Source organism: Cyanistes caeruleus, chromosome 7 (assembly GCF_971803275.1).
Source record: "Cyanistes caeruleus chromosome 7, bCyaCae1.hap1.1, whole genome shotgun sequence".
NCBI lineage: Eukaryota > Metazoa > Chordata > Aves > Passeriformes > Paridae > Cyanistes > Cyanistes caeruleus.
In genome coordinates this window covers 30,367,326-30,389,836 of record NC_141707.1, presented here as the reverse complement: position 1 = coordinate 30,389,836, position 22,511 = coordinate 30,367,326, and the positions used below count along the sequence as shown (strand labels likewise).

At 42.9% G+C, this 22,511-nt stretch overlaps 1 protein-coding gene across 8 annotated transcripts in view; it reads right to left on the bottom strand.

Moving 5' to 3' along the window:
• Positions 1–901: 901 nt before the first annotated feature.
• Positions 902–22,511, bottom strand: part of SLC15A2 (solute carrier family 15 member 2) — a 90,863-nt gene continuing 69,253 nt past the window's right edge. For all 8 annotated transcript variants that reach the window (XM_086897421.1, XM_086897418.1, XM_086897419.1 and 5 more), the window contains 15 exons: positions 21,849–21,931; positions 20,776–20,862; positions 20,371–20,460; positions 19,994–20,038; positions 17,749–17,781; positions 16,597–16,685; positions 14,827–14,908; positions 12,758–12,883; positions 12,231–12,395; positions 9,582–9,628; positions 7,963–8,073; positions 6,790–6,886; positions 4,192–4,338; positions 3,053–3,157; positions 902–2,232 (listed from right to left, as the gene is read on the bottom strand). In XM_086897421.1, the coding sequence (XP_086753547.1) occupies positions 2,056–2,232; positions 3,053–3,157; positions 4,192–4,338; positions 6,790–6,886; positions 7,963–8,073; positions 9,582–9,628; positions 12,231–12,395; positions 12,758–12,883; positions 14,827–14,908; positions 16,597–16,685; positions 17,749–17,781; positions 19,994–20,038; positions 20,371–20,460; positions 20,776–20,862; positions 21,849–21,931 (1,484 nt within the window). In that variant the 3' untranslated portion in view covers positions 902–2,055. The remainder of the gene's footprint in view (positions 2,233–3,052; positions 3,158–4,191; positions 4,339–6,789; positions 6,887–7,962; positions 8,074–9,581; positions 9,629–12,230; positions 12,396–12,757; positions 12,884–14,826; positions 14,909–16,596; positions 16,686–17,748; positions 17,782–19,993; positions 20,039–20,370; positions 20,461–20,775; positions 20,863–21,848; positions 21,932–22,511) is intronic.

Below are 22,511 nucleotides of genomic sequence, written 5' to 3'. Positions count from 1 at the left end.
CCTGGCCATTCCTTCAGTTTGGGGATTTTTGTTTTGTTTGCAGTGGGTGGAGGAAGAAATGCTTTCTATTAGTGCTTCAAGTTGGAAGCTGGTCAAACAGCATCAGAGCAGAGTGATTCAGCAGCCTCTGAGCTGATTCACAGTGTGTCATAAAATGGGATTAGGAAAACAACAATGCTTGGAGGAGAACAAACCTACACAAAGAATCACAGCAGGAGAACAATACCAGAAAGAACAGAGGGGAATAATCCTCACTTGGCTTCTGAGAAGCAGGTTGGATGACCTAATAGGTGGCTTTCAATGCCCTTCATTCCCCATGGAGTTGCAGGGTTCAGCTGCCTGGATCCAGCCACCACAGCTTAATAAATGTCTCTGCATGGACTGAACCACCCCAAGTGTTCCTGCGTGCACATCTGCAGCCTCTTGTCATTTATCTGATGAGACCATGGTCCCCCTCTGGCACAACCCCAGATGCTACTTCACAGCAGGCAGGAGCTTATGCAGAACTAGTGGTGAAAGTCCATGCCCATTTAGGACAGCAAGCAGAGATAGCAATCTTATGCTGTGAGTTAGAAACTAAAAAGCTGTGTTTTCTTAGTGTTACTCAAGAAGACACACACTGGGAGCACATCAAAGGAGCTGAGGTGTCAAACTGAGTGTATTTCCTAGCACTGTCCTGAATAGGAATTAAATTAAACATGTATTTTGTGATCTCCTGTATCCAAGTATCATCAAACACCTATGGCCGATGCCAAGATGGAAGAGGAAAGCATAATTTAAAATCTGTTCTCTGTAAACCTGAAGAGCCTATTAACAGCCTTTTTTTAAATTAGGCTTGGATTATAACTGTGGATTATAACCTGTTATAACTGTGGCCTTGAAGTGACAGAAGAAGGTAGGGTCTGTCTCAGGAGTTTTACTAGATCAGCAGTAGTTGAATTACTCCTATGCAGAACATGAAATCACACCTTCACGCAATTGAGAAAAAATGAGGCAATTATATCACAATTCCAATAAAATTGCTATATCCAAAGTTTGGTAGGGACGGAAAAACAAGGAGGAAAAAGAAAATTCTCATATGCCATGGTCTCCTCTTGTAGACTGAAAAAATGATAAAGTACATCCTTGTAAATAACTCACTGCAGGAGTCCTGGAATTTTATAGAAACTACTGCAACTTGTCTCCCAGTGGGGAATAACTGAGGCATGAGATAAGAAATCAGCCATATCCTAACTTGCAGTGACAGGTGCTGTAAAAGGAAATGCCCAATAAAGGCTTAATGTATAGGAAGATGGCAAATAACTGTCTGGAATTCTGAAATAAGAAAGCATAAACCAATTCTCTAATCATGTCTAATCAAAGAACACCATCAGTTGCTAAAAACTTCTAGGGAAAAAAATGGGTATTGGAGAGGTGGTAGCATGCCTGTCTTCGTCAGCAGTGTTTTGGGAATATTTTAGCCTACAGAATTTAATTCCGTGTTATTACTTCTGAGCCTGAAGGTGAAAATCATAAATCAGAACCATTCATAACATGCAATAATGGGATGAAATAGTCATAAGGAGAGTTACATGATGAAAGCCTTTGGGACTGTGTGTAACCCTTACAGTCCTTGATGATAGCATTAAAATCCCTTCTGTCACTAACAGCTATTCTTCCCTAATTCCTATACTAGTTTTTCCTCTTTCTTCTCTCTTAACATCTCCAGATTTTTGTGTCATATGGCATTCCTTCCACCCTTCCTCCCTGCTGCCCTAAATATATGTTTAAGGCAAAATCATAGGAAAGCATTCCATGCTTAAAAAGATGGGCAGGTTGTAAATTACACTGTAATTACTAATAAGGGCTTTTAATACCTGAGGAGCTTTCCCAGGGAGTTTTGCTCTGATTTCAGGACCCCCATTGTTTTTATAGAGGGCTATTTGGTCCCATTTATAAGGTGGCTACATTTTGAGTAACAAAGACTGCAACGCTCTAAAATAAAATAACACTGACCCCGCCCTTCTTTTACTTTCTCATAATTGAGTTTAAAAAAAAATCCCAACCTATGATGTGTTAGAGCTTTGTTTTCTGAGTAACAAGACCAATCATGTTTCCTCTGCTTGAGGTCTCTCTCTTCTCTTCCTTTTCTTCTAGGTCCTCTGGATCCACACTGACATAGAAATATCCCATGATGGAGAAAATAATGCACACAGCAAAGAGGAGAACAGTGAACAAGACAAATTCAGCCCACTAGGAAAGAAAAAAGAACAGCATGTCAGGAGACCCCAGACTCACAGTCCAGAGGATATCTCTGCACTTTCAATTGCTTTTTAAAGAGCTGGGTGAAAATTATTTTTTAGTTTCCAAAATGGCTCACAAGATAGAAATTTTCTCATCCTGTTTTCTGGTCAATGCTTGTACACATAATGTAATTACAAATATGTGATACCTCTTGAAACAAAACAGATTGAGTTGGTTCCATTAAATCTTTTCTTACAAATCTGACTGGAACGTATCTACCTGCACTTTTTGCCTGAAAGATTCTCTTGTGAGAGGCAAATTCATGCTGGCTAGAAATAAGCCCCAGTTCACACCTTCATGGCATCATCCCAGAAGTTTCACAGCCTGAATTAAACTACCTCTGCACCATGACCTCCCCCTGTAAGCCTGGCATCTCAGGGATGCTGAGGCAGCTGGCCTGGCAGGACTCCCCAGGCAAGACCCTTGAGGAAGAGCTGAGTGCCCACTGGTCTCGTTTCTGGTGAGCAACTCAATGTGTGGCTGCCACTGTCCAGGCTCCAGGTCCAGACACAGCCAGCTTGCCTGGAGCTGAGCTCCAGCAGTGTTACCAGTGCAGGTAAGTTACTTCCTGCCACTGGGAGGGTCAGAGAGAGAGAGTGCTCCCCAAGGGAGAACCATTGAGGGTCCCACAGAGCAGGGGCTGGGGGACAGCTCAAAGTGGGCTGCTGTCACCCAGGTGCAAGAGCCTGGGGCTGGCAGAGAAGCTGTGCACCAGGAGCACCAGAAGCCTGTTGTAAAGCTGACCTCTGTTTTAAGAACCAAACCATACCTGTGCCATTGGTGCAGCCTCGGCAACAATGAGCACAAAGGTATTCCCCACAGCCACTGTGAGCAGCCAGCCTGCCTGCAGCACCGACTTCATGCTGGCTGGAGACTGAAAAGAGGAGAAGGGCCTGATCAGTGGGAATCATGCTGTGCCCTTCAGCCCTGCTTCACCCTCTAGAGTCCTGGCCAGTGGAGGTGTCACTGGGCTCAGCCTAGGAAGAGATGGTGGAATTTTCCTCTGTTTGGAGTGGTTAACCTGTGGTTAATCTCAACAGCTGCATACAAGGAGCTTTCAAAACATGGTCAGGAGAACACACAAAGAAGCAGGAGATGCTGTTGTTGCAGAGCTTGAATCCAGGTCATCCCCAACCTGCATCATCTGAAATGGTACCTACAACTTCAGGACGTCCGAGGAGCCACACAAGCCCTGCAGCTTGGAGTCTGGTGCCATGTGGCTGTACACCTTTGGAAAAGAGACTGGATCTTGATGTTAAATTTCCTGCTGAGGACAAATTTTTCACATTCCGTTACAGATCATCCCACTGTATTAATCATCCTCATTAATAAACATCTGCACCTTACTCCAGGGATACATTTGAGTAGCTTCAGTAGCTGTTTGACCATGTAATGTCTCCGTTCTCTCTTCTCATCATCCTCCCCAGATAACAATCAAATCATCCCTTGCACATTCATTACCCCTTGCTCCCTTGTTACAACCTTGCATGTTTAGACCCCTTCAGTCTCTCAGTTTAAAGCAGGTGCCAAGCCCTCATGCCACCCTGTAGCCCTTGAGAATATCTTTGCCTTTTTATCACTGAAAAATACATAGCAAAAAATACTTCACTAGGAGAAAACCTTGATATTAAAATATTCAGAGTTTTCCTGTTAACTATCCAGTTCTGCTCTGTGTTCTCAGGTTTACCAGAAAAGGGTATTTCCAAGTATCACGGAGAAATGGTACCTTCAGAATATGAATTAATTTAGTTTAAGGGCACCCAGCAATCTGTGTTACAATCCCACTTTCAGCTGAAGGATAGATAACATTGTTAGTGTCATGGTCAAAGGAGGTATAACCAGTCAATGACAGATGCAGAAATAAATCTTGAAGTCTAATTGTAAGGCCCTTATCTTTAAGTGGAGTACCTGAGAATAGGAGAAGGCCAGACCCGTAATGGAGAACATCACCTCCCCAGCAGATATCAATAAATACTGTGGTAACTGCCAGGCCATATGGACATTGTTGGCTTTGATGTCTTCTGATTTCCACATCTCAACAGTACCCCCAGAAATCTAGCAGGAAAATAAAGGCACAATGATTAGTTGCTGAAAGGTCAGATCTTTCTTAGCCTGGACAACAGCAGCAAATTTACTAAAACAAAGTTTTAAGCAAAGGTGGGAAAAAAGCTCTGCCTTTGAAGCAAACTATAGCTCTCAACCCTGCCATTTCCAAGCCTGTTGAGAATAAGGTGACTCCTGCTGCACAGGGCAGAGAGAGGAGGATGGAAGAATTCCACTCATTCAGGTACCACAAGAATTTCCTGAATTATTGCAAACCAACAAGTTGTCTTCTGTAGTTGGGCTGGGAAAAGTGAGGTTCCAGTGCAGAGCCTGTGGTCTGCTGCTGTTCCCAAGGTCAAAAAAGAATGAGATGGTAAGTGCTCGTTGCATTCATGTTGTCACTGCTCCCATTTTATCAACACTGTACAACTTCCCTATGATATTATTGACACCCAAACAAATTCAGCTCATGAATGCCAAGAGTAGCAAAGACTGCTCCATATTAGATCTATTCAGATAGATATGGTAGCTGTATTCCTAATCATTTTTGTTTCTTTTCCCAGGTGTAATTAATACTGCCTGTGATGCATAGAGGCTCAGAGGCTGAGAGAGATTTGACTAGAAGCCAGGAAAACACAAGATTGAAATGACTTCAGGCAGAAAGGCCTGTGTTTAAGGAGAGTACTTGGGAAAATACAAGGGATGTTTATGAGATATTCTTAATCACCAATCATTGCCAGGGAGGCAAATCGAAAGACTGTATTTCAGCAGGCTAAAAGGGGTGAGAGGAGAGCTGTGCATTGCTCTTTAGCCCATAAAGAAATGTCACAATCAACATGCTGTAACTGCACACTGAGGAAGGCTGGGTAGAAGGCAGCATCCCCGTGATTTAAGTTTCACAGTTCAGCTACATTAGCAGACTAATATATTGTATTCTCAGTTCTTCTATATGGTACTCCTGGCAGAGGAGCAGGGCTCAGTACAAATCACTGCAATAATTAAAAGTGATCTTGGCCTCAGGCAAACTAACTCTCTACAGAAGGCAGAAACCACAGAGACAGAGATGGAAAAACAGAGGGTGAAAAATAATAAAGTAGTAGCATAGGGTTCAGAAGGGCTGAGGCACAGAGCCACCCTGAGCAGCCAGGGCTATAGCAGGGACTTCTGCAGATGAGTCCACAGCCTGGAATCCTTGGCACAGTGATGTGGGGCACATCTACCTCAGCTGTCCCTGTTACCAGAGGCTCTGGGGCAATTTTCTTAGTGTTATATTTTTAATGCAACGTCTCTATCTGGTTTCTCATCTGGTGAAAGAGGCTTGCAGCCATGGAAGAGGGGACTGGCCAACATCACTTCAAGTGTGTGTGTTTTATGTACATAAATCTCTGCACTCACAGATGGCAGCATCTGCTTGTTCCCTCCAGGGCTGTACATCCCACTCCAGCTACTGGAATTGGAAAAAAAAAAAAATGCCAGGTGCTTCACGGCTATATTTTTCCCTTGACATATTTGGACTCTGCAGACATGAACAGCTCCCATTAATTGCCCAACAGGGAGATGCTACTGCCAGGGAGTAGCTGACAACACTTTGCTCTGCTCATCATAACACAGCAGCCAAAGTCTCAGAGGGCAGCTTAGCAGTGTGTCCTGTCAGACCCAGTTTGTCTGTGTGCCATTGTGGTGGAAAGGTTAAAATGGGAACTAAGCTGATCACGTTCATCTCCATGGCTCCAGCCAGCTGGACCAGGGTTGAAGCAGTGTGTCTGAGAGGTTGGCAGGCAGGGAAAGGAATTCACCCTCTCAGTGGTGCTCAGACCCCATCAGGGCTAGGCTGGTCAGAAAACTATGCCTTGACTTTACACTAGGCTCCAAATTAGCTGTACAGACAGTGAGAGGAGGAAACAGATGTACAACCTCACCAACTTCCTCCCTCAAGACTTTGTCCCTCTTCCCCCTATGCATAATCTACAAAATCTTGGAAGATCTTTAGTTCAGTAAGCTGAATGTGAGGATGGAGCAGACTGTTTCTGCAGGTTTTTGGGTGTGAGGCACCACCAGGTACAGTATTTTAAAGACTACAAGCAGACTCAGCTCTTGGCAATATGGTAATAACTCTTTGCAGTGCTCTGGGTCGATGTTAACTGCTCAAGGATGGCATGAGACCAGCACAAACCACAGATATCAAATGATTTTCTATGGAGGATTTCTACCAAGGAAAATATTATACTTCTTTTTAACCCTTGCAATCTGACATGTTCACTGTGCAAGATGGAACAAATACACTCCCGCCTTGCTTATGTAGGTACCAAAACTTCTTACTATCCCTTTCATAATGGATTGCCTTCAGGTGGCTACTGCCCAGGGATCAGAGTGTGGACAAAGCAAGTAAGAATCATCAACACAGGAACAAAAGCACTACCAGAGAGTAGAATAGGAGTGTGTTACCATCACAGGAACACTTACATTAGTTATCACAACAGTGTATGAGGCACCAAAATCAAGCAGCCCCAGCTCCAGGGGAAACTCTCCTGTTTCAGTTATGCATTTTCCATTATTATATCTAGATAAAAGGATGAAGAACAGTATTTCCCAGTTAGTTCCACAAAGATCACAGAGCAGAGTTATCAAACATGGCTCTGAAATGGAGCAGGGAGGATGCAAGATGTAAAGATGCAGTAGCATTTACATCAGACAATCACTGGAGTTCTTGCTATGTTTTCCTTCTAGAAGCATTTCGACACTGACTGGAATTCACCTAATGACCCAGGCCAATTGCTAACATTTTTAATGGTTTCTGCCTCTTCTTAGTGCTGATGTAATTTTTTCCCCCCTTAGGTTTATTTTTCTACCTCTTTTTGCTGCATTTCTTCAGGAAATGTAGGCCACACCAGCAGTCAACAGGAACTCAGAGATGTGGACCCAGAAGCAACTTTGTTTCCTTTCAATAGAGCAAATTAGCCTTCATATTTGTTCTTCTGATTTTGGATGTGTGAGATGGCACAGAGGCTCAGCAGCATTGCCACAATGGCTGCTGCGTCCTACTAAATTGCAGCAATAAATATTTTGGATGGAACTGATGCAGAGGAAAGCCATGAAGCTTGTTTTGAAACATTGGAAATGCTAGAAATACCCTACAAGAGCCAATTCCAGTGCTGCCAAAGCAAGGCCATATGGAGCCCCTATCTAACAAGCCCAGCCTGCAAAGCCATGTAGTGCAACTTGATGTTACCAACCCACATACTAACACTCTGTAGCATGGAATATGAACTGGCCTTTCCCTGAGAGCACCCTAACACCAGGAGCTTGGGCCTGAGACAATAACAAATTAAGCAGGCACTAAATGGCAGAGGAGACTTTACCATGTCCCACCTTACTCCACTGGCAGATGCACAGGAATGGCCAGTCTCTTCCCTCCAGGCCCCCACATAATGTGAATAAAAACTTCTGCACACAGACAAGTGGCCTGGAGCACCTGTTCTGCACTGAGCTGATAATTCTGCTTTTTACAAACATCTGCCCCCACAACTCCATGCCAAGACAATAGCAATGCAGGTTTTGCAATTGGGCTGAGGAAAGCCTCTTCGTACCCAAAGAAATGCTTCAGCAAGGACCTTCAGCTCAGGAAGGGAGACTTACATGTCCCTCTCCAGCAGTGAGTACTCAGAAGCACTGTAGTTTTTCTGAGCAGCAATGAACCTTTTGCTATCAATGGTGAGGTTGACATCTTGGCTCAAACCATTAATGAATCTGCAAAGAAACCATATTTCATTGACCAATCAGACAGGGCAGGAGAAGCATAATGACAGACACTTTAGAAGTCTGCATACTCTCCCAAAGCATTCTGTAATCCCATGAGGTTATGAGAATCTCTTCTGCAAGTTACCAAAATATTTGTCTAATTCATTGCCTAGTGTTTCAATACAAGATTAGCTTCCCTGATGCATAATTTTACCCTCTTACTCTCTTTTCTATGAAAAATGACCCTCACTTTTTGTGGTCTAGAACCTCCAGGCAATCCAATCTGAGACCAACAAAGATTGCAGCAAATTCTGAGGAGGCCGTGAAGATAATCAGAGGGCTGGGGCACCTCTCCTGTGAAGACAGGGTGGGAGAATTGGAGCTGTTCAGCCTAGAGAAGAGAAAGCTCCAGGGAGACCTTGGAGCACTTCCCAATACCTGAAGAGGTCCTATAAGACAGCTGGAGAGGGACTTCTTACAAGGATATGGAGTTATAAGACAAGGAGAAATGGCTTTAAACTGAAAGAGGGTAGGGTTAGATTATGCTAAATTTTAGGAAGAATCTCTTCATTATGAGGGTGGTGAGATGCTGAAACAGGTTTCCCAGCAAAGCTGTGGATGACTCATCCCTGGAAATGTTCAAGACCAGGGTGGATCGGGCTTTGAGCAACCTGGTCTCGGGGAAGGTGTCCCTGTCCATGGCAGGGGTGTTGGTACCAGGTGACCTCAGGTCCCTTCCAACCCAGACCATTCTATGACACTGTGGAGACTGGTCCATGGCTGTGTGAGAGGACAGAGTCTCAGCCTACCACAGGAAACTCTGAAGTTGTGTGTCCTGAAGAGCAGGCACACCATGCTGGCTTTTTCATATTTTGCTTTTTGTCTGGTTGGGTTTTTGTTTTGTTTTTTGTTTTGGGGTTTTTTTGGTAGGGTTTTTTTGGGTATTTTGGGGGTTTTTTGTTTGTTTGTTTTGGCAAATTTGCATCTTCTGCCCTTCATCAGACAGCAGAAACCAGCACAGGAGTGTTCATAGACTAAATGGAGTAGCTCAAATTAGGAAGAGTGGACTAAGCATAGCCCAATGACCAAATGAATTGTTTATGAGGATGTAAAATCGTTGCTGTATCAAATTTAGTAGACACTTGTGCATGAGTTTGGGTGAACGCCATGGGTTGGCCCATTTGCAAAGGACACAGCAGCAGCTCCTATCCAGATTGCTGCTTCCCTTTCAACAGTGAGATGAACTTGCCACTTTTCCAAGGAAGGAGCTCTTTTATGTTGCCATCTCAGCTCAGACTGTCCTATGCAGTGCGCAGCAATAGCTCTCAGCTCTGCATGGCATGTGTGGGAGGTGACACTCTGTCAAGCCTCCACAGCTGACACCCAAGTCTTGCATGAGAAGCGTGGACTAGGTTCCAACCCGAGAACATCTGGGCTATGTTACATACAGATGCATTAGACAAAAGCACTTTCCCCCACCCAACCACCACCAAATCCTCAAAAAAAGCCATTCCTACCTAACAGCTGCCAAACCATTTTCTGGCTTTGCTTCCAAGTCTGTAATCTAAAGAGGGGAAGAAAAAAAACATCAAACACATTTATTAATACTGCCTTACAACGTGTGGCAGACAATTGTGGTGTCTGTAGAGTCACACATGTGCTGCAAAGCCTGTGGAAATCAACTGGACTGTCACATAAGCTTTACATCAGGCCACAGCTGGGAACCCTGGTACAATGAAGCCAATGGCAAAAGTTCATCTCCGCCAAGGGCTTAAGATGAGATCATACATTTTCTCCTCATCTCTTCTGTAACAAAGGCTACAAAGTTTCAGCCAGTCACCCTTTCACTGAGGCATGTACCACCCTCCAAAAAAAGTATTTTTCTTGATCTTGAGATAGCAATAGAGCATTATCCACATTAGCATCTTTCAGTGACTAGTTACAATCAAACTTGAGTGCCTTACTTCTACAAAATCTGCAAATGCCTAACTTTCAGACCCTGATTCTTTTCATATTTATAGACTTCACAGGAATTTAAAGCTGAGAGGAACTGCTAGGTTACTATACTGATCATCGTGTATCACTCAAGCTTTCCCTGATCCTTGATACTCAAGAGATTAAACTGTTGTAATGTGCAGGCAGAGAGCAGGAGAAATGAAGATGCACTGAGCTTGTTTGTGCTCACAAACAGATCCCTGCAGACACATCGCTGAAATGGCCATCTGGATGGGCACACTGGGGAGTGAGACTCTCTCTCTCCTGGAGACCATGGCTAGAGCTGCAGCTAGATAGTTAATCAATGTTCATTTGGAGAAACCTATTTTGTGTGCAACACTGAAAAAACACAGCTAAGACAGAGCCCTGCCTAGGAGATTGCATGCAACAAAAAAAGAACACAAAGCAAAGCTCTTAGTGGGTAGAAATCCAGAACTGTGCCGTGTCCACTGAAGATGGCAGGGAAATTTCAATTTGCACTGCCCACAGATAGAACCCAGACAGGCCAAAAGGGACTTTCAGAAACTGTCTCTCTCAAAATTTTCTGTCCCTTTCTCCATACTTTTTTTTCCTGATGCAAAACCCTAATTTTCTGAGACCAAGGATCCAGAATTTCAGTATATCTATAAAATGTCTATTGTACTTCAGAGTAATATGCTATCCACAAATAACATATGCCCTAAATAATAAATAGTCACAGTGAATAATAAATGTCAGAGCAATAAATAATAAACGACAACACCTTTTTTTTTTCCATGGGAGACATGTGGGAATGAATACTCTAGTTTGTTGCAGACAGACCAGCCAAATTATTACTCGTTTTCACTGATGATCCCCAGAGCTTTCAAATTCATTTCCTGCCTACTCAACAGCCCACAAAGGAGAAGAAACCAATTTCAGATAGTATCCTTCCAGGAAAGCACTCCCACCTGAGTGAGTGGGCCAAACCTAGCAGTGAGGGAGGTTACTTGAGGGTAAGCCCTGCAACACAGCAGTGATGCTGGCATTGCTTTCCTTCCAGCAGTGCTGGAAAAGTATCATTTACCACGCTGTCTTCCACAGCTCCCTTATCTACAGCTGTGAATGACAGGTCAATAGCATCACCCAACAGAACAGCTGTTTCCTAGCACATGAGAGTCTGCCTGTGCCAGGGTGGGCATTAATTTCAGCACAGTCTAGACAGCTGGGGCAGCATAGATGTACTGGAGCTCTGAGACTGCTAAGCTCCAAGCCTGTTGCAGGCTTTCGCTTCTTAAGGACTGTATGAAAATCATGACTATCCATTTCTTAAGGAAATAGCACACAGCTTTCAGGGTGTGTGCTTAACTTTGTGTGATACTGAGCCCCAGACTCCAAACCATAATGTTTGATCATCAGCAAAAAAACCTTAATGCTATGATAAAATAAATTCTTTAAGTTAATTTCAAAAAACAGTTGCATGATTTCTGCTATATAATATTGAATGCTTAGTGTGGCTACTCTGCAAGGTAGAAGGCTCAGGAACTGCAAAGAGAATGGATATTTTAGCATAAGGACATATTCTGATGGCATTTACACACCTGCCACAACATGCAATAACACCATGAATTTCAAGAGAGCTTCTTAGAATACAGCTACACATTCCATGTGCCCCTCTCTGATTGTTGCAGAAATACACAAAAGTCCAAGTACAGTCAGCTCTGCTGCACAGCCTGAAATGAGCTTAATCATTTATTCTGTTCAGTAAAACAAATGGGCCTTCTGTGCTTTTTCACTAAACACTTGCAATAACTAATCCCAGAATCATTCCTGTGATGCTTTTATTCCATGGCCAGCCCTAGAGCCTCTTTAACATCTTTGCTTTATAGAACCATCTTTGGGGGAAAATCTCTGGCTCCTTCCCCAGCTTTCTCCAGCTCTGCTGCCTAGCAGGCATGACTCTGCTCTCCCACTGCAGCATTCAGTGGATTAAAGTGTGCCCAGAAACTCTCAGATGCCACAACGCCTCTATTAATCAACCAGCAGAAATGTGCACAGATCCAGTGCCTCTAGCTAAGAAGTGAGGTTTAGAGCATCTGAGAGCAATCAGACAGACATTGCAACTGAGCAAATGAATTAATGAGCCTATTACCCCATTGTAGCATCACAGCCATTGAATTAATACTGTATTTACACTTCACTCCCACACTCACTAAGCGGCTTGATAGGCTTCCTTCTGCCTCAAAAACAATTAAGCTGTATACTGATTTTTCCTTCACGGTGTAGTTAAAAACAAGAGTCAATCCTTGATGTTGCAGGGTGAAGTGAAGGCTCTGTTGCTCTCCATTCAATATTAATTTTGAGTACTCAGCTGGGTTCTGTGGAAGAAAATAAACTTGGTTACACTTTCTTCAAATAAGAAAGAATCTGTCTTTTCCTACCAAGTGTAACACTATCCTCTCTTTAAGGGAGGCTATAATCCTGTTACCCTTTATTCCTAATTACAGGTGAATGTAAGGTATATCCTTTGCTGGGGAAATTTTCCTCCAAATGTTCAATTTCTGTTTCATATAACAGAGATATTATGCTTCATTTGTAAAGCTATTCCCATGCACTTCTAAGGCAATGGAGCAGAACAAGCTTTTGCATCTGTGGGCTTTATTAGAAATGCCTGATAAAAAGCCCATCCTTTCTTCAATGACATGCAAGTCAGGCCTTTCAGCCCCAAATATATGCTTACCTGAAAAGACTCCACAGGCTGCTGAAATAGGTCCTTGTCTTGGATTGTCACTTGAACAGGGTTCTTTGCCAAATTCAGGACCCGAATTAAACTTTCTTTTGGGACAAGTCGAGGCATATCGGTTTCCTAATTAAAGTAAAAGGCTTTAAGTGTCATTTGTATGCTTTATTAGCACTTTAATATCTCTTCATTTTTAGCCATAATAGCCTTCCTCTCTGTAATGACACTTTTCCATCCCTTCCTCAACAGAAGTTGCACTCAGAGAAAACTGAACATAAATCTTTTTTAGGGAGGTTTCCTCATAGTAGCTCAAAGGCCAACCCATCATTCCTCCCAAAAATTGCTCTTCACACTACTAAGTGTACAGACTTCACACCTACTGAGGAGGTAGAACAATGTCACAGCTTTCATTATACAGCTCCCTTGTGCCGGGATTTAACCAACTGCCACATCAGAATGGAAAAATTTGTGCTTAGCTTTCAAAAGCAGTGACCAGAATAATTATTTCCCATTGCAGTCAGTGTCTGGGAAAAGAATCAGACCAGAAGTTAAGTAGTTTTGAAAATCCCAGTTCAGCTTTGTGTCTGTAATCAGTGCTTTTGCATTACTGCACACTTGGCTATCTATACAGCCAACTATATAGATATTATTCCTTGTTTTCTGAGAGAGGTAAGCTGATGCCTCCAGCACTGAAGTATCTCCTTCTGTCAGGAACCATTTCCTAGAAAGAGTACATCAATCAGTGTCAGCCTTGTACTACCTGCAGAGCTAATTTTTTTTTAAACTTCTCTTTTTTTCTCGTTTTATTTTCAAGTAGCTGCCAGCAATACTGCAGAGCTATTTATTTTTCTTCTATCTTATCTGATAATTTGGGTAGTGTAAGTAGGGTAATTTGAACCTAACTTGGTGGGGAGACACACTGCCACAGAAGACAGAATGAGCTGATTTCCCTGTATCCATATGCTGCTCTGGACCAACAGGCCTGCTAATATTATCCAGAAAATTCAATTACTGTAGCTTTTCACTTCTGCTACCCACAGTCAAGAGAAGGTGGACCATCATATCTTCCTCTTTGGTACATCTTAAAATGGGCTTTAGGGTAAAATTTTCATGCACAGGCAAGGAGGAACCTCTAACTCACCTTGCCTCTGCCCAGAGGAGTCACCCACAGCCAGAGCAAACTTTGGTGCTTGGCCAGAGATTCTAGTGGTAGCAATGAGAGCATTTCTTTGCTCACATAAAGAGATTGGAAAAAAGACCTGAACCCACACAGTCTTATTTCAGTGGGAGGCTCATTAGGGGATTCACCTGAGGAACCAACAGATATTAATCCACGGCTGTGAGCCAGCCACTCTAACAGAACATTTTAAGTATACATAGAAGCTTTAAAAATTAATCCTATAGTAACTTTTGTAAGACAAAGGTCAGCCAAGGTCTACACAATGCTCCTCATGAGCCAGAAACAAACAGTACAAATCTGCCAGAGCTAACATGGAATTTATGAGTTGTGCTGCCATCCTCCCTGGGGATGCCTGGCAGACCCTGATGCCTGTGACAGCATTCACCTGCCTATCCAGAGAAACAATTTGGTTTGTATAAAAAAGCCATGCCACCCTAAAGCAGGAAAGTAATTAAATTAATTTTTTTTTAAACAATTAAATAAAAAAAACCAAAACCACAACACACACTCAAAAGACCCCAAACAGCAAAGTATAGGCAAGCTACAGCAAGAAATAGGAGTGAGAACAGACTACCTTTTGGAAATTAATCACTAGCATTAACTAGATGTCTGTCAAGCACTTTGACGATGGAAATCTAGAATATAGACCCATACAGATGACCAGCACAGCAAAACTGCAAAGACTAGAAAGAAAGACATAGAAACAAAGACAGGGAGAAGTAGACAAGGTAAGAATTATCATTAGCAACTGGATCAGTATGCTCAATTGTAAAGAAAATATTACAAATTTTGATTAAGCACAATGGCTTAAAGGATTATCTACCAGACATCAATAAAGACACTCCATGGAAAGAAAGTATTTCTGAGGAACGCCTTGTGCTTTACTTACATTTATTTTGACTTCTATAACAGCTGCAAGTCCAAATGCCAGCCCTGCAAGGATCATACCTGTTGCCATTTTCCTAATAGGTCTATGGAGCAAATGAAAGAGGTGCCATTAAAGGAAAAAAAGTAATTTAAACTATAGAATACCATTCCTCAGAGCCAAAGATGTGCCAAAACCATGTAATAAACTGCCCAACAGGTGGCACTCAGGATGACAGGCTGTTTAAATTGCCGATCTCTTAACTTAAAACTATTTTATTATTCTGTATGAAGCCAGCACTGAGGCCAATTAGAACTGATATGCTATGAAAAGAAGTTCTTTCCTTGCAAGTTTCAAATCATCTTTTTCCCAGCTCTTCTAGTGGGAATAGCTCATGACATTATGTTAATCCATGATGTTGGAAGAAGCACCAGAAATGATGTATCTTCAAGTCCCTTTTGGGAAAGGCAAAAGAAAAGTAACATTCTATTTAGCAGTGGGAATAAGGAACAGAAAAATGTGTAGTTTGTGTCATCAATGTTTCTGACCATCTGGGGCATCATTCTGGTTTATTTCTCATGCCAATACATTTACATTTCTAGAAAATAAAGAGCTTGCTTCTAAACTCAAGGCAAAGCTAGTGCAACTTTACTAGAGTTACATGAGAAAATCTGATATAAATCAGAATAATACATGTCCAGAACAGCAGATTCAAACTGAGTATTGAGCTCTTGAGATTTGAGACCTTGAGATTTGAGACAAATCTGGTTCTAGATTCAGTGTTCTCCACTCTTTGTAGTGGTCATTAGTCCTAGCATTCAGTCCTGGTTGGTGCTTGAGTTTGTGCAGTTGGGTGAACTACTCTGTGAATTGGTCATAAGGCAGGAAGTTTTCTGCCAAGTCCAGGCCACAGGCTCAGAATCAGGGATGAGGGAGAAGCCCAATTTCTGATGTGTATCCTCCAAATGGGGCACCATTGCAGGGCTGGACAATGTTTTTGATATGTCTTCAGGTGCAAGTAATTCAGCACGGTGGGAAAGGACCAGCAGGGTGAGGAGAAGGCTTCCGAGGCACCTGCCACCCCCATTTTATGTGGTTTTGTCTGTCCTGCATTTTAGTTTGGATTAAGAACATGCTTTTTAAGCCAAACCCCATTCATTACCCTTTCCCATGCTATGGTTCACGTGCAGAAGTGGTGTTGGAGAATAGAAACTTGGCTCCTTTTAGTTGAAATTCCACTGACAAAGGCACTCCAAGAGTGCACATAATGTACTTTCACTGCTAGAGGGCATCAGTCCACAGAGGCAGAATACTCTGAAATTAATTTGCACCAAATGCATAAAGTGGATCTCATAAACAACCTGAGGTCTGCTCATCTTACACTGCACTTCTTGCTAACATAGACTAAGGATAAAATGCTTGGCTCATATGGAAATCCACTGGTTCAGATCCTAGCCAGCATGGGACCATGAATTTGGTCCCACAGGGACTTTTCAGGGAGGGAATTATTTAGGCATGACATGGGAAACAAGGTGGAAAACATGTTGATCAAATTCAAAGTGAGACTATTCGTATCTTTTGGGGAAATCTGTATGGAGCAGAGTTGGACATCACTGAGTTTTACCTTTTTCCATGGTCTGTGCAAAAGGGTGATGCTGCCTCTTGGGACTGAAGTATACTCAAGTATTAAGAAAGGTGAATGGAAATTTGTGTTTCTCTTCCTTAAAAGCTATTATGCACTCTTATGGCAAAAGAAAAAGTAAAGAGGCATCTACATTGTCCCCAAGTACTTACGTGAAATTCAATTTGCACATGTTTATCAGGGGGTAGAGTCCAAGGTCAAAAATTGGGATGAAGACAAGAATAAGAAGTGGATTTAAGAACTGCAATACAAAAGAATGGGAGTTCAGTGGCTAGAAAGCAACTTTCAGTAATTAAACCCATAAAGCACTGTCCTCCAGAAATAATTCCATTACAGAAGGGACATGGATAAACACTTAAAATCTCCTTTTAAAATATAATCATAGTTTGCACTTAACAGCTTCTGCTATTTAGTTTTCATAGGCATGAATACATTTTGTTCATATCCTCCCCTCCAAGAGGCAAGCAAGCATCACTAGACCAGTTTCCCTGGAGAGAGAACTGAAACATGATGTTTTTAAAGAGTACAAACCCCACTGACAATAGAGACAGGTGACCTTTGGTGCTGTGGTGGGACCTTACAACAAATCAGCAACAATGGAAACATCTTGGGACTCCAGCAAAATCCCAGAAGAACAGGCACTATTGTGTGAGATTGGAAATTTCTCACACTTCAGCATAACCTAGGAATCCCCCAGGAACAAAATTTCTCCTGGGAGGGGCACAGCTTGTCTGCCAGCCAGCAGTGGCAGAGCAAGGAAATAGAGAATGATGAAGAACAAACAGTGAGAAATGTTTCAGTTCCAAAGGAAGATTTCAGGGAACAGAACAGCTTTGAATTTCTCCAGAGCTGTTCACCATAAGAATTGTAATCAACTGTGACAACAGCACCATCTTGGAGCTTTCATGTTTTCATCTACCCTGCAGAAAGGGGGGAACCAAAAATATTTCAAGAACATTGTTCATCCTGGGACAGGAGCCTGTTAAAAGGAGATACTGGTTGTATTCTTCACATGCCGGCACTAGCTCAAGAACTATTAGAATGGTATGTTACCACACACCTCTACACTGTTCTGCAGGAGTCAGCTTGTGGATTAGGACATCCTCGGGGTCCTCTGAACCCCAAGCTTGCAAAACAGCCTGTGAACAATAAGGCAGAGGGCACACCACAACAACCAGCAGAAGCAATGCTATTACCTTGAAAAGGAGCAAAGAATGGCCACTGGTCCCATGAGAAAAATATAGATGAAAGAAAAGAAGAAGATACATTCTAAGGGTTATTTCCTACCCTGTAATATCTTTTACCTGCATTTGGTCAGGCTGAAGGACATATATTCCCTGAAACAAAAAGATATTCCAAGTGATTCATAAACACTATAATACATCAGTGCATATGGCAAATAAGTAATCGTCCCAGAGAGACTTTTGCAGCCAAGGTGGTTTCCTCAAATGCTTTATGTTGGCTTTAGCAGCTGATATTGTGTTCTTGACACTTGTTGTCTAAGGACACAGTGTTTAATAAGAACATTTTGCAGAAGGAAGCTGCACTCAATCCTTGATATTTGGCAGCTGTGACACAGCTCATGACAGGTACTGAGACCCATCTTTCAGGCTGGCTGAGCCATGAACTAGGTGAGTGGAAAAGAATGGGGGTGTTAGTGTCCAAGCTAGGAGGAGGGCTTAGAGCTTCTTCCCTCCCTGCTTCTATAATGTGAAAAGCCCCAGTGCTATAAGTGAGTGTTCCCAAGATTCAGGACCCTGTGAACTCTGTTGGTATTTCTCCCAAGTTCCCAAAAGGATAATAAAAGACCATCCTTGAGCCAGTGGGCTGCACAAACAACTCTTTCTTCCCCCATCTGCATCTGACAGGCTTTGGACAACTGCAGCTTCTTGTTTTGAGCAGAGTCCTCAAGGCTGTAAGAGGTGCCTCACACTTGCATCACTATCCCAGCCCCCCCAAAATGGGCAAGGTCAACAGGAACGGATGGATGGAGGGATCTCAGACCTCAAAAGGAACCATGGACCTGTCTCTAGGGAGACACTGGTGGTTTTCTGAACTCCGTGAAATGCTTTTCATTTGAAATTAAGATGAAGAAGAGGGGTGGGTGGGGAGGGGTCAGGGGGTGGGGAAGGGTGCAGGAGGGAAGAAATTAGGAAGGAGATAATGTATTTCCAAGAAAATGCTGTGGGGGGTGGTCTCCTGTCTGCCAGTTCTGTCCTGAGCTGAGTAGACTGGCTGCCTGTCTCTGCCCACAGCTGCCTCCTGGGAGAGTGAAAAAAACACCAGGCAAATACCCCCTCCTGCTACTTTGCACACACCATAGAAATGTGTCATTAGGAAATGAGCCTGCAAATATTTCATCTGACACTAAATCATTCCCTGTTTGACTCCAGACTCCCTAGCTGAGCCCTTGTCTGCTGAACAGAAAGTCATAGAGTATTATAAACATGAACTCAAACAAGCCTAAGGGTGGGATCACTCCAATGCTGCAGTTAATTTTCACCTTCTTGAGGTGGGGCAACTCATGAGGGGAGAGCAGAAGAGACTGAAACAAAAGCCAAGGAGCTATCCAAGTTGGTGTGACCAAAAAAAAAGCCATGAATCTATCTTTCCTCACTTGGGAGAGTCCAGTAATGACACCTGGTGATACTTAGCTCTCCTGTTAATGGATCACTAAGTACATGTGAGCAAAACACTAGAAAACAAATGTTTTAGATATACATCACATAGACTGAGAGGACTTTGCTCTGCCTTTCTGAGGTGGATAAATATTACCCAAGGTGTAGTCTTTTTCATGCCTCATTTGAACTAATTAAGCCTAATGAGTATCACATATTGAGAGCCCAATTTTTAACAGTAGTGACATAGAAGGTCTCATATTTGTGACTTTAAGTCAATTTTAAACTGGAAAATGGACACTTACAGCCCTAGATTTTGATATGAACATCTGCAGACAAGATCTAGATGGCCTGTTAAAACACGTATGCCGGAAAAACAGCCCTGTGTGGGGACATCTTCAGACAGATAGCTGATGTACATTTATCTGCTACTGCAGCCTGCACCTTTTGCCATTCACACCTTTGAAGAACTTTATGGAAACTACCTAATTAATCCCTAACACATCTTAATCCTATACATAAGATTCTTGCTGGTTTTAAGAGGCTTCATTAATGTATCACCAAGTGATCCAGTGCAGAAACATACAACAGCTCTAGTCACACCTTAATAGGGCTGACTTGGCTGTCTTCCATGGGGGCAGCAGGCTGAAAATCCTACTTGCTCCAGGTCACAGGGCCACTGGCTGCCAGTAGGTCAGCACCCCTGACCTTGCAGGCTGCTGATGGCTCCCCAGCCCTCACTTCCAGCTGAGATGAGCTGTGATGAACTGAACATGGCTGAATAACAGAGCTTCTGGCTTCTAATCACCAAAAGTGAAACTCACCCAGATTCACCAAGCAGACGCTCTTAGTACTGCAAGACTCCGGTTAATAAGCAAGAGCAGGGATGTTACTACTAGTCTTACCAGCCCTGGTAACATTAAGTACTTACAAAATCAGCATTCATTTTTGTGGCTTGCAAAGTCCACCTGGATCCCTAAGGAGAAAACAGACAGCTGTGAAGCTTTCAAGATGTTCCATGGGACTAGAAAATGGGGACAGAGAAGATGGCAGGGAGGACTTATTTCCCATCTACTCCTTCCCTTCCCTGTAACACCCATTACTAGGCAGGGCACATTCTCCCCTCTCATTCTCTTGTGCCAGACACTTGGCAGGACTCTGAAGGGCTGAATAGCAGAGATGGTAGACAGCCCTGGACATTTGGTAGGAGTGTGGCCCGCTGTGTCCCCAGCATGCTTTGGTGTTACCCCAAAAGGACAGAGGTGCCAGCCAAGGCTGGTGGGCAGAGCTGTACACACTGTACTGTACCTGCTGATCAAACAGGGCCCAGAACATTGGCAGTGGTATGAAGAGGAAGAGAACACGAGTCACCATTTTAACCTCCCCAATCAGCTGTTTCTAAAAGGGAACAGGCAAAAAGGTAAGGTGGGGGTGTAAAGCCAACAGATGATTCAAGCCACAAAGCTTAATTCCTATTTCTTTCTGCATGGCAGTTCTTCATTGTACTTACTTGTGACATTGGATATATTTGCATTTCTACATTTCAGTGCAGCACCTAAACCGTCCATTAAGGGTCAGGAGAGTACAGATGTGGGAAGAGAGAGGAAAATGCATATGAGGAATGCTGTGGCGAGGCCAGTCTTACTGTCTCCTCTCTCTGTCTGCCCATCTCCCCCTTCCCACTCCAAACCTACCAGGTAGAACATCACTTACCGAGTATTTTTCTGATGCCCAGTCCAGCCAGTGATCTCTCTTTGGAATCTCACGGGAGCGGTTTTTCAGCCGGTTTTTAATAGCAAACTAGGGAGAAAAACAGGTGAGTAACTCACTCATACTGTACCTGCCCTTGTCACATCCCCAACCCAAGGCTACCTTCCCCATCTCCAAATGTAAGTAGTGCCAGAATATTGAGGGGGGTGGGTTGCTGGATACCTCTAAAATCTCAGATTGGATGCTTTATGATGAATTGTCTGCAGGGAAGTTTCTATGACACCAGTCAATTAAAGGTATGATGGGGGAATGAATTATAGAATCATTGATTCTTAGATTATCCTGAGTTGGGAAGGACCTACAAGGGTCACTGAAGTCCAACTCCTGGCCTCTTTATGCTGTGTGCTCCAGTCACTGAACACTGAGCCACTCTGGCAGACCTTACTCAGAAACCCTGTCTTTAAGATCCCGCCTGTTTCCCAAAGGTAAATTAGGCACTAGGATTGACCTAGATAAAAAGAAAACATCTGCTGTTAGCAACAGCTTCCTGAAATAGAAACATCATTATCCACCTAATAATAAGAGAGTATTTTTTCACATACTGTATTCAGCTCACACACCATGAAAAACAATTTATAAGGCTCTAATGCAACTTCAGCAAGTGTCTCTTCCATTTACATGAACATGCTGAATGTCCATAATATGAATGTATGCTATTACTGTCTGCTGAACTGATAAAGTTCAGAAAAATTATTCAACTGGAAAAAAAAAATGGAGTCATATATCTGATACTCTCTGAGTTTCTGAATTTTCCTTACAGTTCAGTTTCCACCAGCACCTGCCACTTGTGGTCTACTGACATCAACTGAACAGTTCATGGAGCTAAGGGAAAACAATTGAAATGCTGAAAGAATAAACTAGGACTTAAATGTGTTTCTTATTCCTTAGAGCTTATCAACAAGACATCCAGTAGCAACATAGAGAAGAACTCCAAAAGTCACCTCCCCTTTTCCTTTGCATCTTTTTGTCCTGCAACCTCAGAGTCATGCATGAAAAAGAAAATGACACACACTTACGCCGATGCATTTGCACACTTCCAGCAAGACGTTTCCTTGTGGTGGCGTTTTTCTGTACAGTCCACTTCCAGCAATGAACACAACTGAAAAAATATTATAATCCAAATGGGGGTTCACATGGCTGAAGCTCAGTCCTGCACTAGCTTCTGGGAAGGATCCCCCAACCCTGCATTCAACAGAAATGTTCTGCCCTCAGGAAACACAGGACTGTACTTCTAACTAAATAAATATACAGGAGTCCTCTAATGCCTACAGATGGAAGAAAATGCAACAAGAGGCAGTGTGATCCCAGAGAGCCACCATTGTCTTAACATCTGCTCTGGCACAACAGGCACCTCCACATGTGATTCATGCTGGGAACCAAAACTTTGAAAATTCACTTTGTCTATGCTTTTTGTAGATTAAACTGAAGTACAATCCACGTTGAATTGCTGCACCTGATGCTGGAAATCAAACCTCACCCACTGGAAACCTGTGAGGACTAATCCAGATAGAACACAGGATCTGTGCACTTGCACCTCACATACATTTCAGTGGAAACAGCCCAAAGATCCCTGCCTTACACAGAGATATAAACAAAAAACTACCTCTATTTTTAGTTTCCACAAAGGGAAATACAATTTAAGATAATGTTTTATCTTGGTTTTCTCCCTCAAAGCACAA